General features: G+C 52.3%; 1 protein-coding gene across 1 annotated transcript; it reads left to right on the top strand.

The window, feature by feature from the left end:
* The first annotated feature begins 1956 nt into the window (after nt 1–1956).
* Nucleotides 1957–15598, top strand: LOC127034054 (C-factor-like). The gene is made up of 6 exons (XM_050922491.1): nt 1957–2221; nt 2690–2741; nt 5122–5309; nt 11473–11631; nt 12129–12248; nt 15383–15598. Exons 1-6 carry the CDS (start codon nt 2075–2077, stop codon nt 15494–15496), a joined length of 780 nt encoding a protein of 259 aa, XP_050778448.1. The 5' UTR covers nt 1957–2074; the 3' UTR covers nt 15497–15598.
* The last annotated feature ends 617 nt before the right edge of the window (nt 15599–16215 follow it).

Raw genomic sequence — 16215 nt, 5'->3', positions numbered from 1 at the left:
CTTCTGCTCCTCTGAGTTGGCAGCAAGAAGGGCTGGGTTCAGTATCCAGGGGTTCCGTTTTAATAACACAATGCATAACCGGCTCGAGCCCCCACCCAGTTACCTGGGACACTTACATACCACAACCCCCTGGGCACCCCTAGGAGGCAATACTTCCCCTCTCGCAAGCATGGAGTCTGAGTGTAGCAAAATCCTTTTAATGAAGGAAGGAAACAATGCGGCATCCCATTGGAGAAACACCACAAACAGGGTTATAACACAAACCATAAACAAAACCCACCTCCAAGTACATTTGGCAATGTCCTTTTCCCTTTAGGGTCTTAAGCCCAATCACCCCAAAGTCCAACAACCCGAAAGTCTCTGGTCAGTGCCACCCCAGAATTCAAGAGTTTATCTGCCGAGTTTTACCTCCCCAGCCTGGGTGGAAATGGGGAAGGAGTCCACACAGGGTGTTAAGGGGCACCTCACGTGGGCCAGGGCCAACTGCTCCACCTCTCCCTGAAGTTCTGCTGCAGCCTTCACCATGACCTGCTCCACCACACCAGCTGTGCCGCTCCTCCAGCTGTCTGTGCAAACCACTTCAGTCTGCTCACTGCTCCATGGCTGCTCCAACACACTGCAAACCACTCTGCTCTGCCAGCCACTTAACAATAGGTCTTCAGGCTCCCCCACAGATTAACACAGCACTCAGTGATCTCATCTCAGCCCCTTCAGTGATTTCAGCTCTTAGCAGGGGACCCCTGGTGTTGGTGCATTATTAGCTAAACATGAATTCAGCTCAGCAGTCTTTAGATGGACTCCTAATGGAACCAAAATTAGCTCTACTCTTCAACAGTGGAGACAAAAGAAGATCCAGGGGGTGTTCCAGGCCCTCAACATCACAAACACATACCATTCCCCAATCTCTTTCTTTTCAGGGGGTTTTGGAACCCATGTCCCATGTTTAGCAAGTACCACCCAACTGAGGTTGAGTCATCTCTGTCACAAAGCAGTCCCACAGCTCCCCATTCACACAATCAGGGTTACAAACTTTTTTTCCTTCTGCCCCAATAACAAAGAAATTGGGGATCCCAGAGCTGTTAAAATAACCATCCCAGTCTGCTGTGGGCTTATGCTAAGCGGGGGGTGGATGCCAATGCAAATCTTTCCCCACTCTTTGAAATTCTTGGAATTCTTTCCACATTCCCTACAATTCACCACTAGATGTCAGGGTAGCGCTCATCCTGACTCTGCTTACACAAGGAGTCCTTAGATACAAGGAACCGCTTCCAGTCCTTAGAGTCCTTAGATACAAGGAACCACTTCCAGTGTTTTCCAGTGTTTACTAGCTAATCACCAATTTCAATTCTTTTGTTTTGGGGTGCTCACAGGTTAAAGCCTAAAATCAGAAGCCCGGTACCATGCGCATGGGCGTAGTTCAAGTTTCATAACGTTGATGCATTAACTGTGGACAATGTAAAATTGAGACCCTAACCTATGTGGAGTGTGCTGCACAGCCTGGGCTTTCCCCTCAGTCTTCATAGGACAATAAAATGTAGGGGTCTTGCCCTGCAGTTCCTTATAACAGATCATTTCTCTGTAAAACTACGTCTCACAGCCCTTGAAAGCCATTAGTAGGTGCCATGCGGCTCAACCAAGTCAGGGGAGTGGAGAATGAGTTTCACCATGTTGAATATTAACTTGCCCAAACTCTTATCACTTCTGTGAGACATTGCAAACCCTGCCTAGTGTAAAGGTCATCCCGTGAAAATGCACGAATCCATCCGATCCCTAAAGCTTCTGATCAGCCTCCCCCCCACCCCCGCCATCTTTTCTGTCCTTCACAGCTCCTCCCTTCTGGGGAGCTCCTCCAATCCATGGTGACTCCGACACCCCTGCAGGAGGAGCCTCTGCTCAGCTTCCAGCGATTTTACTCTGCACGGGGCAGGTTCCAGGCCTTGGTCTGGAATCAGGGAGCTGGCACCCAGGAATCAGACCCTGTGTAACCCCAGGTGCAGTGGACGTGGGGGCCAGAACTAGCCCAGCTCTCGCTGAGCACAGGCCCTGCCAGCTGGGGCACAGGCAGGCGAGGACCATGGCTGGCTTTAATGTCCGCAGCCTTCTGGTAACTGGGGCCAATCGGGGAATCGGCCTGGAGCTTGTCAAGCAGTTTCTGGGGAAATCAAACCCACCCGAGTGGGTCTTTGCGACCTGCCGGGACCCGGAGGGAGAGCAAGCACAGGTGAGAACGGAGCGAGGTGAGAGGGAGTTAGCTGTACCTGGCGGTGGGGGAATCTAAGTGAGGGGCCTCCAGCACTTGGAGCCAAAAGCAACAGGCCCGAGCAGGAGGGGATTTCAGCCCCTGCTCCAGGCTGATGCTCCCTTGTGCATAAGACTGGGGACGAGTTCTGCACAGGACACATGCAAAGCTAGCACAGCGCATTGAGGGAGCGGGTGGGGAGCACAGGTGCCTGTCTCCTAAAGGGAACAGGGAAACATATCCCTGGCTTGACCACACTGAGCTAGATGATGCCGGTTTAGACACCCTGCTGCAGACCCTGAAAGCCAGGGCTGGATCCTGCACATGGGAACTTTGCAGGCAGATATTGACTTGATCCGAGATAGCAGCAGGGAGCTGGACTCTGCCCGGCCTAACCATCCCTGCGGACTGGCGGCTCCATCAATAATCGTGGACTTTATTCTCTTCCAGCAGTTGAAGAACTTGGCGTCCAGGCATCCAAACCTGGCAATCGTTGCGCTAGGTAGGTGCCCTGCCCTGGGCCCAGAGCTGAGGCTCCCTTGCTCTGGGTCCCTTTGGTCCCTGTTCCCCGTCCCCCTGTCTCCATGTTCCTGTTCCTTGCCTGGTTGGGAGCTACTGTTAGTGTTATTCCTGCCTAGGTGTTAGTGAAGGGGAGGGTGCCTAGCAGCCACCTATCTCAACAGAGGAACTGCCAGGTCTCCTACGTCCCACTCAGGCTCTCTGGTCTTGGTCAGGAGGAGGCCCAGGAAGTTCCTTGTATTTGCAGATTGTCCTGCGTGCCAGACTGGCAGGGAAGGGATGATTTTGATTAAGACAGGGGCTGCCTGTGCCATGTATGAGCCTGGCTGGTTTAGGTCTGAACAGGCCTCGCTCTATTGGAGACAGATTTCCTTTCATAGACTCATAGAATCAAAGAATATCAGGGTTGGAAGAGGCCTGAGGATGACATCTAGTCCAATCCCCTGCTCAAAGCAGGACCAGTTCCTAACTAAATCATCCCAGCCAGGGCTTTGTCAAGCTGGGTCTTGAAAACCTCTAAGGAAGGTGATTCCACCATCTCCCTAGGGAACCCATTCCAGTGCTTCACCAACCTCCTAGTGAAATAGCGTTGCCTAGTATCCTACCTAAACCTCCCTCACTGCAACTTGAGACCATTGCTCCTTGTTCTGTCATCGGCCACCACTGAGAACAGTCTAGATCCATCCTCTTTGGAACCCTCCTTCAGGTAGTTGAAGCTTTGGAATCAAGGAATCAGTTTCATGAACAGGGAACCAATCCCAGCCTAAGGATCCTGCTAGGGCCAGATTAACAAACTAGGCCAATGGCCAGGGCCCAAATTCATGGGGGAGCACCCCTGGCTCAGGCAGTAGCCATAAAGTGCTGGTCTGGTCGTGCCTTTGATCTGCTGGGACCAGCTGCTTATCCTGCTGATGCTTGGAGTGCTGCTCACATGACTGAGGATAGGGGGAGCAGGGCCAAATCTGAGTGAGTGGCACAGTGACTTCACGCATAGGGTCACACCGGTGCTCAGGGTGAACATCATAGATTATTAGTGTTGGAAGAGACCTCAGGAGATCATCTAGTCCAACCTGCTGCTCAAAGCAGGACCAACCCCCCAAATGGCTCCCTCAAGGCTTGAGCTCATAACCCTGGATTTAGTAGGCCAATGCTCACTGAGCTATCCCTCCCCTCCTTCAGTAATAGACCGCTTGAAGTAGGGTTAACAACCCTTCAGGACTGTCCTGATTCTCCAGGAATTAAAAATTTATATTTAATTAATGATTGTTATGTGATGAAACCTCCAGGAATACCTCACACAAAACTTGGCAACCCTCCCTTGAAGGGGCCCAGCCTATCATCCCTCATGTGACCCCCCTCTGCCCAGCCCCCCAGTGACACCCACTCTGAGACCACTCACCTAATCCCCACCGCTCAACAACCCTCCTCCCCCTAGAACCCACCCTGTCAGCCCTCATGTGATCCCTGCCCCTCACATGATGCCAGGGTCCCGCCCCTCACTGACGGCGCTGCGGGGGCCCAACCTGTCACCCCCCATGTGACCCCCTGCCTGCAGTGACACCCCCATGGGGACCCAGCCTATCGCCCCCAGGCTCATCACCCCTTTCCCGCAGCACACATGCCGCTGAGACCCACCCGTCCGCTCCGTCCCGAGCCCCTCCTGGCTTGTCCGATGTTTTTGGTGATGTGTCAAAATGACTATCAAGCTCTTTTGTTGAACCAGCTTTTTCAGTAACCCGAAAATCGTGCTGATGGTTCTGATTAAAAAAAATGCGGCAAACACTTTTTAATAGGAAAAATCGGCATGTTTGAAATGCTGCCAAACAACTGTGCCATCAGGGCGCTCTCCCCTGAAGGGTGTTCTCATGGGACGATGAAAGCTGGGTGAGGGTGAGCCTGCCAGAGCTCTGATGGCAGATTTCCAACCCTGCCCACCCCTGGGAAAATCTTGTTGGTCCAACACGCCCTTCCCCCCGCCCCATTACCACTTTCACTGCCACACTGCTTTCCACTCGCCTAGCTAACTCCTGGTCCCCCCGATTTCACTCTCTGGCTTTGATGCTATCCGTCCTGCCCTTGCCATGGCACGACCTAGTTCTGGCTAGCTGTGTTTATGAGCTCCCGAGTCGTTAGAATGGCTCTGTAGGGCAGGCTGGGCTTCGGTTCTCGGGGAGAGGAGTTAGCGACAGGGTGGAGGAACCACATCTCTGAACTAGGGTGACCAGATGTCCTGATTTTATAGGGACAGTCCCGAATTTTGGGTCTTTTTCTTATATGGGCTCGTATTACCCCCCACCCCGTCCTGATTTTTCACATTTGCTGTCTGCTCACCCTACTCTGAACCTCCTGCTCTGTCTCTATAGAAGCTACTGATCCAGCCAGCATCAAGGCGGCAGCTACCAGAGTTGAGGAGCATCTGAAAAGCTCGGGGCTGAATCTGTTGATAAACAATGCTGGGATAGTGAGGCTGAGCACACTAGAGTCTGAGACACCGGAGGATATGTCCCTGGTGTACGCAACCAACGTGACAGGGCCCCTGCTGGTGAGCCAGGTAAGGGCCCTAACAGAGGGCAGGTCGCCGGCTGCACTGGGGTTTGACTTTGCATAGGCCAGAACTTCTCCCTTCCCCCCAGGGCTCTGGTTCCTGGATCAGTGAGCCAACCTGGTGAGTGTGTGTGTGTGTTTGGGGGCTGGGGTGCGGCATTCATCACTGTACATGTCAGGTGCATTATGAGCCAAGAGTCCAGCTCCTGCAGTAGAGGCCATCTCCTGAGAGCCGAGATGGGCAAACCTTTTTGGCCCGAGGGCCACATCGGGGTTGCAAAACTTTATGGAGTGCCAGGTGGGGAAAGCTGTGCCATTGCTGGCCTGGCCTGCTCTATCTCTGTTCACCAGGGCTGGGTTTTTCAAAGGTGGTTAAAGTAGTTGGGCACACAAAGCGCGTTGACAGTGAATGAGAGTTGGGCACCTAAATCCCAACCTTATGCTGTGATAAGTTGTCGCTGAAGTGTGTGTTTGCATCAAGGTACGAGGTACTTTCCTTTCCCCCAGCAGCCCAGCCCTCTGCAGGGACAGGTATTGGACAAGGCAGTTACTGATGAGGCTGTCTTAGCTCTGATCATAGGTGCTCTGTTTTATACTGAATACGCCCAGGGCCGTCCTTAGGATTTATGGTGCCCTAGGCGGGATTATTAAACTGGTGCCCCTTTGCCTGTCTTGCTCTTAGCAACACAAACATAAGCTTACAGTATTGGAAAGCTTGCCACAGGCATGTTACTAAAACCAGTTTAACTTAATTAAGCACACTGTAATACTGATGAACTAACACTAAAAAGTCGCACTATAGAAAAAATTCTGATTTGACAGAATGATGCAAATAATATATTTTTTTAAATTTGTCAACATTTTATTGGAAATTTATATGAAGAGGTATTGAAACAAGGATTAGTTTTTAATTAAAAGCAGTCTTTCTGGATTTTTTTGGCTGCAAAATCAGTAATAATGTCATCGTATGACAAAGGCAAAGTGAGGTCTTGTTCGATTGTAAGAATAGCAAGACCAGTCAAGGTTCCTGACTCATTGTAGAGTGCAGATAGTTTTTAATGAGCTTTAGTTTTGAGAAACTCTATTCTCCTGATGCTACTGTTACAGGAATTGTCAGTAGAATATGAGTGGCAAGTTTGCTGGTATGAATAAACTGTACAATGTTCATCACTGATTTTGCATGTGGCAACAACTCAGTTCTTCGTACAGTTCAAGTCCATTTAAATCAAAATGATCACCATGCTTCAGGAGGCTCTGTAGGTCAGGGATCCACAATGTGGTGCCCGCGGGTGCCATGGCACCCACATGGGCTTCTCAGTGCACCCACATACTGGCCGGAGGACGAGCATCTGCAGAAATGTCGCCGAAATTCGGTGGCATTTTGGCGCCAATGCCTCTGGATGACACTGCTTGCCGTCGAATTTAGGCGGCATTTCTGTGGATGCTTGTCCACCACCACGGTCCTTCAGACGAAAAAGGTTGGTGACTACTGTTCTAGGTTCTTGCACTTTGTCATTAGTTGCTCTTGTTTTCCTATTTCGTTGAATTTAGTCCCACTCAGCCTGCTGCCAGCTGAGTGAATAGAACCCCAGGCCGACAGTGGGTTGAGTGGCTCAGCTGGGGTCTCAGCCGCCGGCCTGCTCAGCCTGCTGCCAGCCTGGGGTTCCTTGGGGGTCTCCAGGCCAGCAGAAGATGCTGAGTGGGGCTGGCAGCTGGGACCCTGAGTGGCAATGGGGCAGCAGCCAGAATCCCAGAGCAGCGGCGGGCTGAGCCATTCAGCCCACCACTGCGTGTCATCAAAAATCAGCTCATGTGCCACCTTTGGCACATGTGCCGTAGGTTGCCGACCCCTGCTCTATACACTAGTAAGTAGATGAGCATATTACAGTTATTGGAGCGCTCTATTTAGCAGTAACAGGGCTATAGGAAAGTCAGTCAACGTTTTTTGTTTCTCTGATGAAAACTGGCCCACTCCCTTCCCCATTCCAAAATTGTCACAAATAATTGTCAACAACTTAATATTCGGTTTTTGGCTAAGATATTGATTTTTTTAAAAAAATATATATTGAAATTGAATTCAGGATTCTTAGCAATCATTTTTAGCAAAAAAATTTGCTCAATGACAATCAAAATGGCAACACAGTACTGCTTTCATGCTTGGCTCACCCCCCCCGCCCCCCCCACCCCAGCCTGCTGGTTCAACAGCTGCAGTAGAAGAGGAGAGGTGGAAAACTGCAGGACCCCAAAATCCACATCTTGGGGTGCAGAGCGGCAACAGCAGCAGCAAATCCTCAGGTCTGATCACACACCAATGAGCACCACCGCCAGCTCAAGGGACCATGGTGAAGTTAGCACAGCATCTGATCTAAGGGACGGGGCACCCATGGAGCCACAGCAGCTCATCCTGCCCGGTGCAGCTCCCCCCGGATGAGATGGATCACTGCCAGTCCAGGGGAGAGATGCACTCCCTAGCTAGGGTGACCAGATCCAGATGTCCTGATTTTATAGCGCCAGTCTCGATATTTGGGGCTTTGTCTTATATAGGCACCAATTACCCCCACCTAGGGTGACCAGACCGCAAGTATGAAAAATCAAGATGGGAGGTGGGGTGCAATAGGAGCCTATATAAGAAAAAGACCCAACATATGGGACTGTCTCTATAAAAGTGGGACATTTGCTCACCCTGCCGCAACCCCCTGTCCTGATTTTTCGCACATGCTATCTGGCTATCCCCAGCCCAGCCGTGTGTGACCATTCCAATCCTGGCTGCCTGCAAGGAAGTGAGTCACTTTCTGTCATTCCTCAGCAGGTAGGCAGCCAGCCTCACCTCCCCCCCAGCACCTCACCCAACACAGCTCTGACAGCCCTCACACCAGGGGAAAGAGTCACACTCACAGGTGAGCATAGGCAGTAAGTTTGTATAATTTTTGGTGGTGCCCAAAATGGTGGTGCCCACCCCCCTCCCGCCTGCTGTCACCCTGTAAGCCGATATAAAATGAAGCTACAATGCGTTGGCACCACAAGATTACAAGGGTCAATTAAAAGTGTAAACTCAGAAGCAGCACTTGCCTGCTTCAATATACAGTATTATATTTTGTTGCACTTGTGAAAAAGTGGGAATGTTCTAAATGTTTTCTCTGAATACTGCGTGGGTGCCTCAGTTTCCCCTGCAAGGTGCCAATTGAAGATGCTGGGGACAAAGAGATCAGAAGAGATCCAGAAGAGACACAAAGGGTAGAGGAGGGAGTTTCAGTTTGGAGCTGGCTGGGGAAATGGGGAGAGCCCAGAACTTGGGTCTAGGCTCCCCACCCTCCAAGATGGACCTGACTGAGGGGTCCTGTTTTCTGTACCTACAAGCTTTGTTTTAGACTGTGATCCTGTCATCTAATAAACCTTCTGTTTTACTGGCTGGCTGACAGTCATGTCTGACTGCAGAGCTGGGATGCAGGGACCTCTGGTTGCCCCAGGACCTGCCTGGACAGACTTGCTGTGGAAAGCGCACAGTGTGGAAGGGCATGCTGAATGCTCTGAGGTCAGACCCAGGAAGGTGTAAGCATCTTGCTCTGGAGACAGTATGCTCAGAGAGAGGAGGCTCCCCCAGAGTCCTGACTGGCTTTGTATGGAGTAGTTCCAAAGCATCCCAGCATCCTCTTCCACACCATGCACTTCCCGGAAGTCCAAACAGGCACTGACACTCTCTCCTCTGGCCACCTGATCTCTTTGTTCTCCAACACCTTCAGTTGGCACCTTGCAGGAGAGCGACCCAGGCCATCAGTTGCCCGGAGACAGGGTTTCAGCCATTCTCTGTGCAAACAGCATCACACTGGCACTCTAGGGCTCTACAACAATCACACATCCTTATCCCACCATCTAGATCCTTGAGAAATGCATAGGGGAAACTGAGGCACCCACACAGTATTCAGAGAAAACATTAAGAACATTCCCACTTTGTAACACCTGTATACTTTAAAGGGTGTAAAATAATCAAGTATTGTGCTAAACACAATGATACTCCAAACTGACCACCAAATTTAAGTTGCATGTGTTTCCCCTCAAGTGAGGGCTCTGGGATGGGGCTAGGGATGAGGGCTTCACACTGCAGCAGAGTGCTCAGGGTTGGGATGCTGGGGGTGCAGGCTCTGGGGTGGGGCAGGGCTCGGGATAAGGAACTTGGGATGCAGACAGGCTGCCCAGGGCTGGGGCCAGAGAGGACTCTCCTCCCTCCTTACTGACAGAAGCAAGCTCCAGGGAAGGAACCCCTCCTATCTCACCTGCCCCCCACCCGCAGCACACTCACTCTGCACCACAGTCACTGCACATGCTCCTAGTGACTCTCTCAGGTCCAGAAAGCCCACTCACCTCCCCTATGATGGGTACCAGGGCGGGGGGGGTTGCCATCATGTGTGGTCTCCCCATCCCTGCTGCTGCCACTGAGTGCCGGGGGCGCGGGGGAGAGAGCTCCCAAGCATGTGTGTGCCTCCTTCTCCCTTCTCTCTTCCTCTTCCCCTCCCCCAGTGCTCCAAGAGGCTGCCTCCCAATGATCTCTATAGCCTTAGGCAAAAGCAGCCCAAACAAAGGAGAGAGGCACTGGCTGTTTTATTTCAGACAGGGAAGTTCCGAGGTTGGGGCAGAGGAGAAACCCAGCTCCAAATATTGGTGGAGCACAGCCCCCAGCCTTGAATATTCCTGGTGCTTGAGCACCTTGAGCCCCTATAAGCTGCCACCCCTGCAGGTGAGTTCCTTCCCCTACCCCTTCCCAGTGACTTCCCAGCAGCCAATCTCCTCCCTCAGACTGTGCTGCATTCGGCTCTCTCTAGGACCCAGCAGCCCTGCTCTTACATTCTCCACTGCTTCATCTCTGTCTGGGCTCCCTGCAGAGCGGTGCCCCCAGACCTTTTGGTACCCTAGGCGGCTGCCTATTCTGCCTCTGGCTAAGGACAGCCCTGAATACGCCCACAAGTTTTTGCTGCTATTCTTATACTGAGTGTAGGATTTGAAGAAGCCAAATGTATTGACCTAACCGGGCTCTTAATACCTCCGTGTTAAAACTCCCATTGACTCGGATGGAAGCTGAGTTAGCAGGGGCGGCTCCAGGCACCAGCACGCCAAGCGCGTGTCTGGGGTGGCAAGCCACGGAGGCGCTCTGCTTTTCGGCGACATGCCTGTAGAGGATGCGCTGGTCCCACGGCTTCGGCGGACCTCCCGCAGGCGTGCCGCCAAATCCGCGGGACCCGGGACCTCCCTGCTGTGCTTGGGGTGGCAAAATACTTAGAGCTGCCCCCCTGAGTTAGGCCAAAGCTGCTGGTATTTGACTATCCTACCCGATTACTGCAGTGTGCTATAAGTACAGCTCAGCGTATTAGAGAGGAAATACTTCCATCTCAGTGAGTCGAGGCCTCTGTCTAGCACAGATCTAGAGCAGGGGCTCTCAAACGTTTGTACTGGTGACCCCTTGACACTGCAAGACTCTGGGTGTGACCCCCCCTTGTACATTTAAAACACTTTTTATATATTTAACACCATTATAAATGCTCGATGTAAAGTGGGGTTTGGGGTGGAGGCCCACGACCCCCCCATGTAGTTACCTCATGACCCCCTCGGGGGTCCTGACCCCCAATTTGAGAACCCTGGATCTAGAAGGTGTGTACAAGCCCGCAAGATACTCTGTGCAGGGCTCTAAGGTGGGGAAACAGCATATGATCGACTGTATCTACACTAGAAACATGACAGCGGTACCAAAAGAGTTCTTCTGTTGCTGTAATAAATCCACTGCTCTGACAGGTGGTAGATAGGGCAACAGCAGATTCTTCCATTGACCTCGCGCTGTCTCTACTGGGGCTTAGGTTGTCTCTCAGGGGTGCAGCCCTTTTCACACTTACTATTGTAAACACTGGCCTGGGACCGGGCTCTCCCGTTCACTGCCAGCGAGGGCAGAATGGGATTACCCAACTCCTAGAAATCAGCCTTTAAAACAGGACTGAGGCTGAACAAGTTGGAGGGCAGCGGGAGAGCATGGCCCAGGAGCAGCAGGCCCAGGGGGCCAGCCTGTGACACCTCTGGGCAACAGCTGGACCCACTTCAATTCAAATCAGAGTCCGCTGGTGAAGAGAGGAATGTGGGTCCTTTCTCCTAAGCTGACCCGGGGGTGCTCTTTTCTCCCCATTGCCCAGGCGTTCCTGCCTTTGCTGAAGAAGGCTGCCAAGGGGAGCTCCCAACCAGGGCTGAGCTGCAGCAAGGCAGCCATTGTCAACATGTCCAGTGAGGGTGGCTCCATCACGAATCCCTTTGCCTGGCAGTTTGGGCAAGTTGTCTCTTATCGATGCAGCAAGGTAGGGGGTGTGCCCAGTGGGGCACCAATTCACGCTTGGTTCATATTCCGCTACAGCAAAGGGGAAAGAAAAGTCTTTCTTGCCTAGGGTGACCAGATGTCCCGATTTTATAGGGACAGTCCCGATTTTTGGATCTTTTTCACATTTGCTGTCTGGTCACCCTATTCTTGCCCCGTGGTTTATCCCCCAGATTTGACCTGCCAGGCCAGCATTCAGGCCAATCTCACTCTGCTGCCTCTTGTGGGAAGCACAGCCTCCGGGTCACATGATGCTTGGTCACCTGACCCCAGAGCGCAAACCTTGGAACAGGACTCTGGGTCCTGCATGTGGGCCCATTGCAGTGAGAGGTGGCGACTCAGTAACATGCTGATCATCCCCAGTTGAGAATCACACACTGCAGCTTGCATCAGCTGTCCCCCTTGCTCATCTTTCTCCTGGGGGTGGGTCCCTGCTCTCCTCACATGCTGCTGTCTCTGCTCATGGTGTCTCGCCCACAGGCTGCTCTGAACATGCTCACCAAGTGCCAATCCTTGGGGTATGGAGGAGACGGGATCCTGAGCATCGCTGTCCATCCTGGCTGGGTGCAGACTGACATGGGGAGCTCAAACTCCCACCAGGTAGGTGCTGAGTGGGAGAGGCCAGTCGTAGCCACATGTCAAGGGCAGAAGTTCATCATAGGGAGAATGGTTACACTGGAGCAGGGCCGTCCTGAGGATTTATGGTGCCCTAGGTGAGATTTTTAAACTGGTGCCCCAGTGCCTGTCTTGCTCTTAGCAACACAAACATAAGCTTATAGTACTGGAAAACTTGCCACAGGCATGTTATTAAAACCAGTTTATCTTAATTAAGCCATGGTAATGCTGATGGACTAGTATGAAAGAAGTAGCACTATAGGAAAAATTCTGATTTGACAGAATGATGCAAATAATATCATTTTTTTAATTTGTCAACATTTTGTTGGGAATTTCTATGAAGAGGTATTGAAAGAATGATTTGTTTTTAATTAAAAGCAATCTTTCTGGCTTTTTTGACTGCAAAATCAGTAATAATGTCATCGTATGACAAAGACAAAGTGATGTCTTGTTCGATTGCAAGAATAGCAAGATCAGTCAAGTGTTCCTGACTCCTTGTAGAGCGGAGATAGTTTTTAATGAGTTTTAGTTTTGAAAAACTCCGTTCTCCTGATGCTACTGTTACAGGAATTGTCAATAGAATACGAGTGGCAATGTACACATTAGGATATATGTCAACAAGTTTGCTGGTATGAATAAACTGTACAATGTCCATCATCGATTTTGCATGTGGCAACAACTCAATTTTTCGTACAGTTCAAGTCCATTTAAATCAAAACGATCACCGTGCTTCAGGAGGCTCTTTAGGTCAGGGGTCCCCAACGTGGTGCCTGCAGGAGTTCCGGCGCCCACAGGGGCCTCTCAGTGCACCCACGTACTGGCCGGAGGACGAACATCTGCTGAAATGCCGCTGAAATTCGGTATGATTTCGGCAGATGCTTGTCCGCCACCACGGTCCTTCATCTGGCGCCCACCAGACGAAAAAGTTTGGGGACCACTGCTCTAGGGTCTTGCACTTTGTCATTAGTTGTTCTTGTTTTCCTATTTTGTTGAATTTAGTCCCGTCAGCCCGCTGCCAGCTGAGTGAATGGAACCCCAGGCCGACAGTGGGTTGAGTGGCTCAACCGGGGTCTCAGCCACCGGCCTGCTCAGCCCCTGCCAGCTTGGGGTTCCTTGGGGGTCCCCAGGCCAGCAGTGGTTGCAGAGTGGGGCCGGCGGCCGGGACCCTGGGTGGAAATGGGTTAGCAGCCGGAATCCCAGAGCAGCGGCGGGCTGAGCCATTCAGCCCGCCGCTGCGTGCCATCAAAAATCTGCTCGCGTGCCACCTTTGGCACATGTGCCATAGGTTTCTGACCCCTGCTCTATACATTAGTAAGGAGATGAGCATATTACAGTTGTTGGAGGGCTCTATTTAGCAATAACAGGGCTATAGGAAAGTCAGTCCACATTTTTTGTTTCTCTGATGAAAACTGGCCCACTCCCTTCCCCATACCAAACTTGTCACAAATAATTGTCAACAACTTAAATTTTCTGGTTTTGGCTAAGATATTGATTTTTTGAAAAAAAAATATTGAAATTGAATTCAGGATTGTTAGCAAGCATTTTTGGCAAACAAACTTGTTAAATGACACTTTACATGGCAACACAGTACTGCTTTCATGCTTGGCTCACTCCCCAGCCTGCTGGTCCAATAGCTGCAATAGAGGAGGAGATAGATGGAAAACTGCAGGACCCCAAAATCCACCTCTTGGGGTGCAGAGTGGCAACAGCAGCAGCAAACCCTCAGGTCCAATCACACACCAATGGGCTCCACCGCCAGCCCAACGGATCATGGTGAAGTTAGCACAGCATCTGATCTCAGGGACGGGGCACCCATGGAGCCACAGCAGCTCACCCTGCCCTGTGCAGCTCCCCCCGGATGAGATGGATCACTGCCAGTCCGGGGGAGAGATGCGCTCCCCAGCTAGGGTGACCAGATCCAGATGTCCTGATTTTATAGGACCAGTCCTGATATTTGGGGCTTTGTCTTATACAGGCACCAATTACCCCTGTCTAGGGTGACCAGACAGCAAGTGTGAAAAATCAGGATGAGGGTGGGGGGGAATAGGAGCCTATATAAGAAAAAGACCCAAAAACTGGGACTGGCCCTATAAAAGAGGGAGATCTGCTCACCCTACCCCAACCCTCTGTCCTGATTTTTCACACATGTTATCTGGCTATCCCCAGCCCAGCCCTGTGCAACCCTTCCAATCCTGGCTGCCAGCCAAGGAAGTGAGTTACTTTCACTTTCATTCCTTAGCAGGTAGCCAGCCAGCCTCCCCTCCCCCCCAGCACCTCACCAACCCAGCCCTGATGGAGGGGAGGGGGAAGAGGGGGTGCTCCATGGAGGGGAGGGAGAAACAGGGGGGTACTCTGTGGGGCAGAGGGGAGAAGAATGGATGTTATGGGGGACAATAAAGGATACTGCCAGAGCTGCTGAGCCTGTCTCACCTCACGCCAGGGGAAAGAGTCACACTCACAGGTGATTTCCTTCCCCCACCCCTTCCCAGAGACCCCAGCAGCCAATCCCCTCCCTGAGACTGTGCTGCATTCGGCTCTCTCTAGGACCCAGAAGCCCTGTTCTTACATGCTCCACTGCTTCCAGTCTGTTCAGGCTCTCGCAGAGCGGTGCCCCCAGACCTAGTGGTGCTCTAGGCGGCTGCCTATTCTGCCTATAGCTAAGGATGGCCCTGCACTGGAGCCTGTTCCCTTATCACCCCCGCCCCAAATTGATGACACCTCTCAGGGGCTCCCATCCCAGCAAGGCGGTCGTCAGGACCCAGCTCCCTGGGGATTCAGTGCTGTGTCCTGGGCATTGCTTCCCAGGGCTGCCGGTCCCATGGTTCCTTCATAGCTCAGCATTGCACAAGAAACCCTGCAGAGCTGCTGCCATGGGCAGCTGGAGGGGGCAGGAGCTGGTCGTCTGTATCCATTGGGGCTTAGGTTGTCTCTCAGGGTTGCAGCCCTTTTCACCCATTTTCTATTGTAAACACTGGCCTGGGACCTGCCTTCCCCGTTCCCTGCCAGCAAAGGCAGAATGGGATTACTGAGATCCTTTTCCAGATCCTGGCCCGGCCCCTGATGTTCTGGGCCAGCCCCAGGGCAGGCTTCTCCCCCTCACTCTCCTTTGCCCCCTGCAGGCTCCACTGACAGTGGACGTGAGTGTCCAAGGGATCCTGAACGTGCTTCCAACGCTCTCCAAGAAGGACAATGGGGCCTTTGTGAACTGGGAAGGGAAAGTTCTTCCCTGGTGAGACGCCCCCTGGCCACGCAACAGGAGCCCTGGGTCAGGTCATTCCAGTGACCGCGCCGTCAGCCGTTCCTGTGTCCTCAATAAACCCACTGTTCTAATGCAACAGCCCTGCCATTGGTTGGATTTGTACCATTTGCCAGCCTGAAAGCTGGGCAAGTGCCATCCCCCCTATGCCCAGCAAAGCGGAAAGGCTGGACTCCCAACGCCGGGGCTGTGCCAGGGCCAGGGCCGTGACGAGTGAGATCAGGGCAGCTCAGCACCCAGAGGGCAGCAGAGCCAGGTCATCAGGAAGCCGGTTTCAAACTTCCTGCTGAAAGAGTCTGCGAGACAAAGTGGGAGGCAGAGAGCCAGCGAATGGCAGGTGAGGGCCTAGAAACGCCTCTAGAGAGCAAACTGAGATGGCAGCTGCTGCAGGGGAACCAGGGCAGCCCTAAGCATATGGAGACCAGAGCCCAGGCTCAGTACTACAACAGAGCCAGGGGGCTGGAGCGAGAGCAGGAGAAATGGGCAAGGCTGCTCTGGCTCCCTGGAGACCTGCCCACGAAGGAGGGACTGGCAAGGATGAGGAGAACCATTCTGTGTCCAGTGCAGCTCGGCTCCTGCCCGGCAGTCTGTGGGGTTACAGCCGCTCTCTGCCTGGCTACAGCTGGCTGCCAAGGACATCGGGCCAATAATCGAGCACTTCTCCCCTGTAATGTCTCTGCCTAGTGCCTTGCCCCT

Source organism: Gopherus flavomarginatus, chromosome 14, assembly GCF_025201925.1.
Source record: "Gopherus flavomarginatus isolate rGopFla2 chromosome 14, rGopFla2.mat.asm, whole genome shotgun sequence".
Lineage (NCBI taxonomy): Eukaryota > Metazoa > Chordata > Testudines > Testudinidae > Gopherus > Gopherus flavomarginatus.
Note: the sequence above shows the minus strand (reverse complement) of the source record. Positions and strands in the feature narration are given on the sequence as shown.

What these genes read in the sequence shown, in the direction of transcription:
- LOC127034054 (XM_050922491.1), top strand. Translation starts at nt 2,075, where the DNA reads ATGGCTGGCTTTAATGTCCGCAGCCTTCTGGTAACTGGGGCCAATCGG. An exon ending in GGCCCCTGCTGGTGAGCCAG is followed by an intron (nt 5,310 to 11,472) that starts GTAAGGGCCCTA and finishes CCCATTGCCCAG; the next exon opens with GCGTTCCTGCCTTTGCTGAA. An exon ending in TCTCTTATCGATGCAGCAAG is followed by an intron (nt 11,632 to 12,128) that starts GTAGGGGGTGTG and finishes TCTCGCCCACAG; the next exon opens with GCTGCTCTGAACATGCTCAC.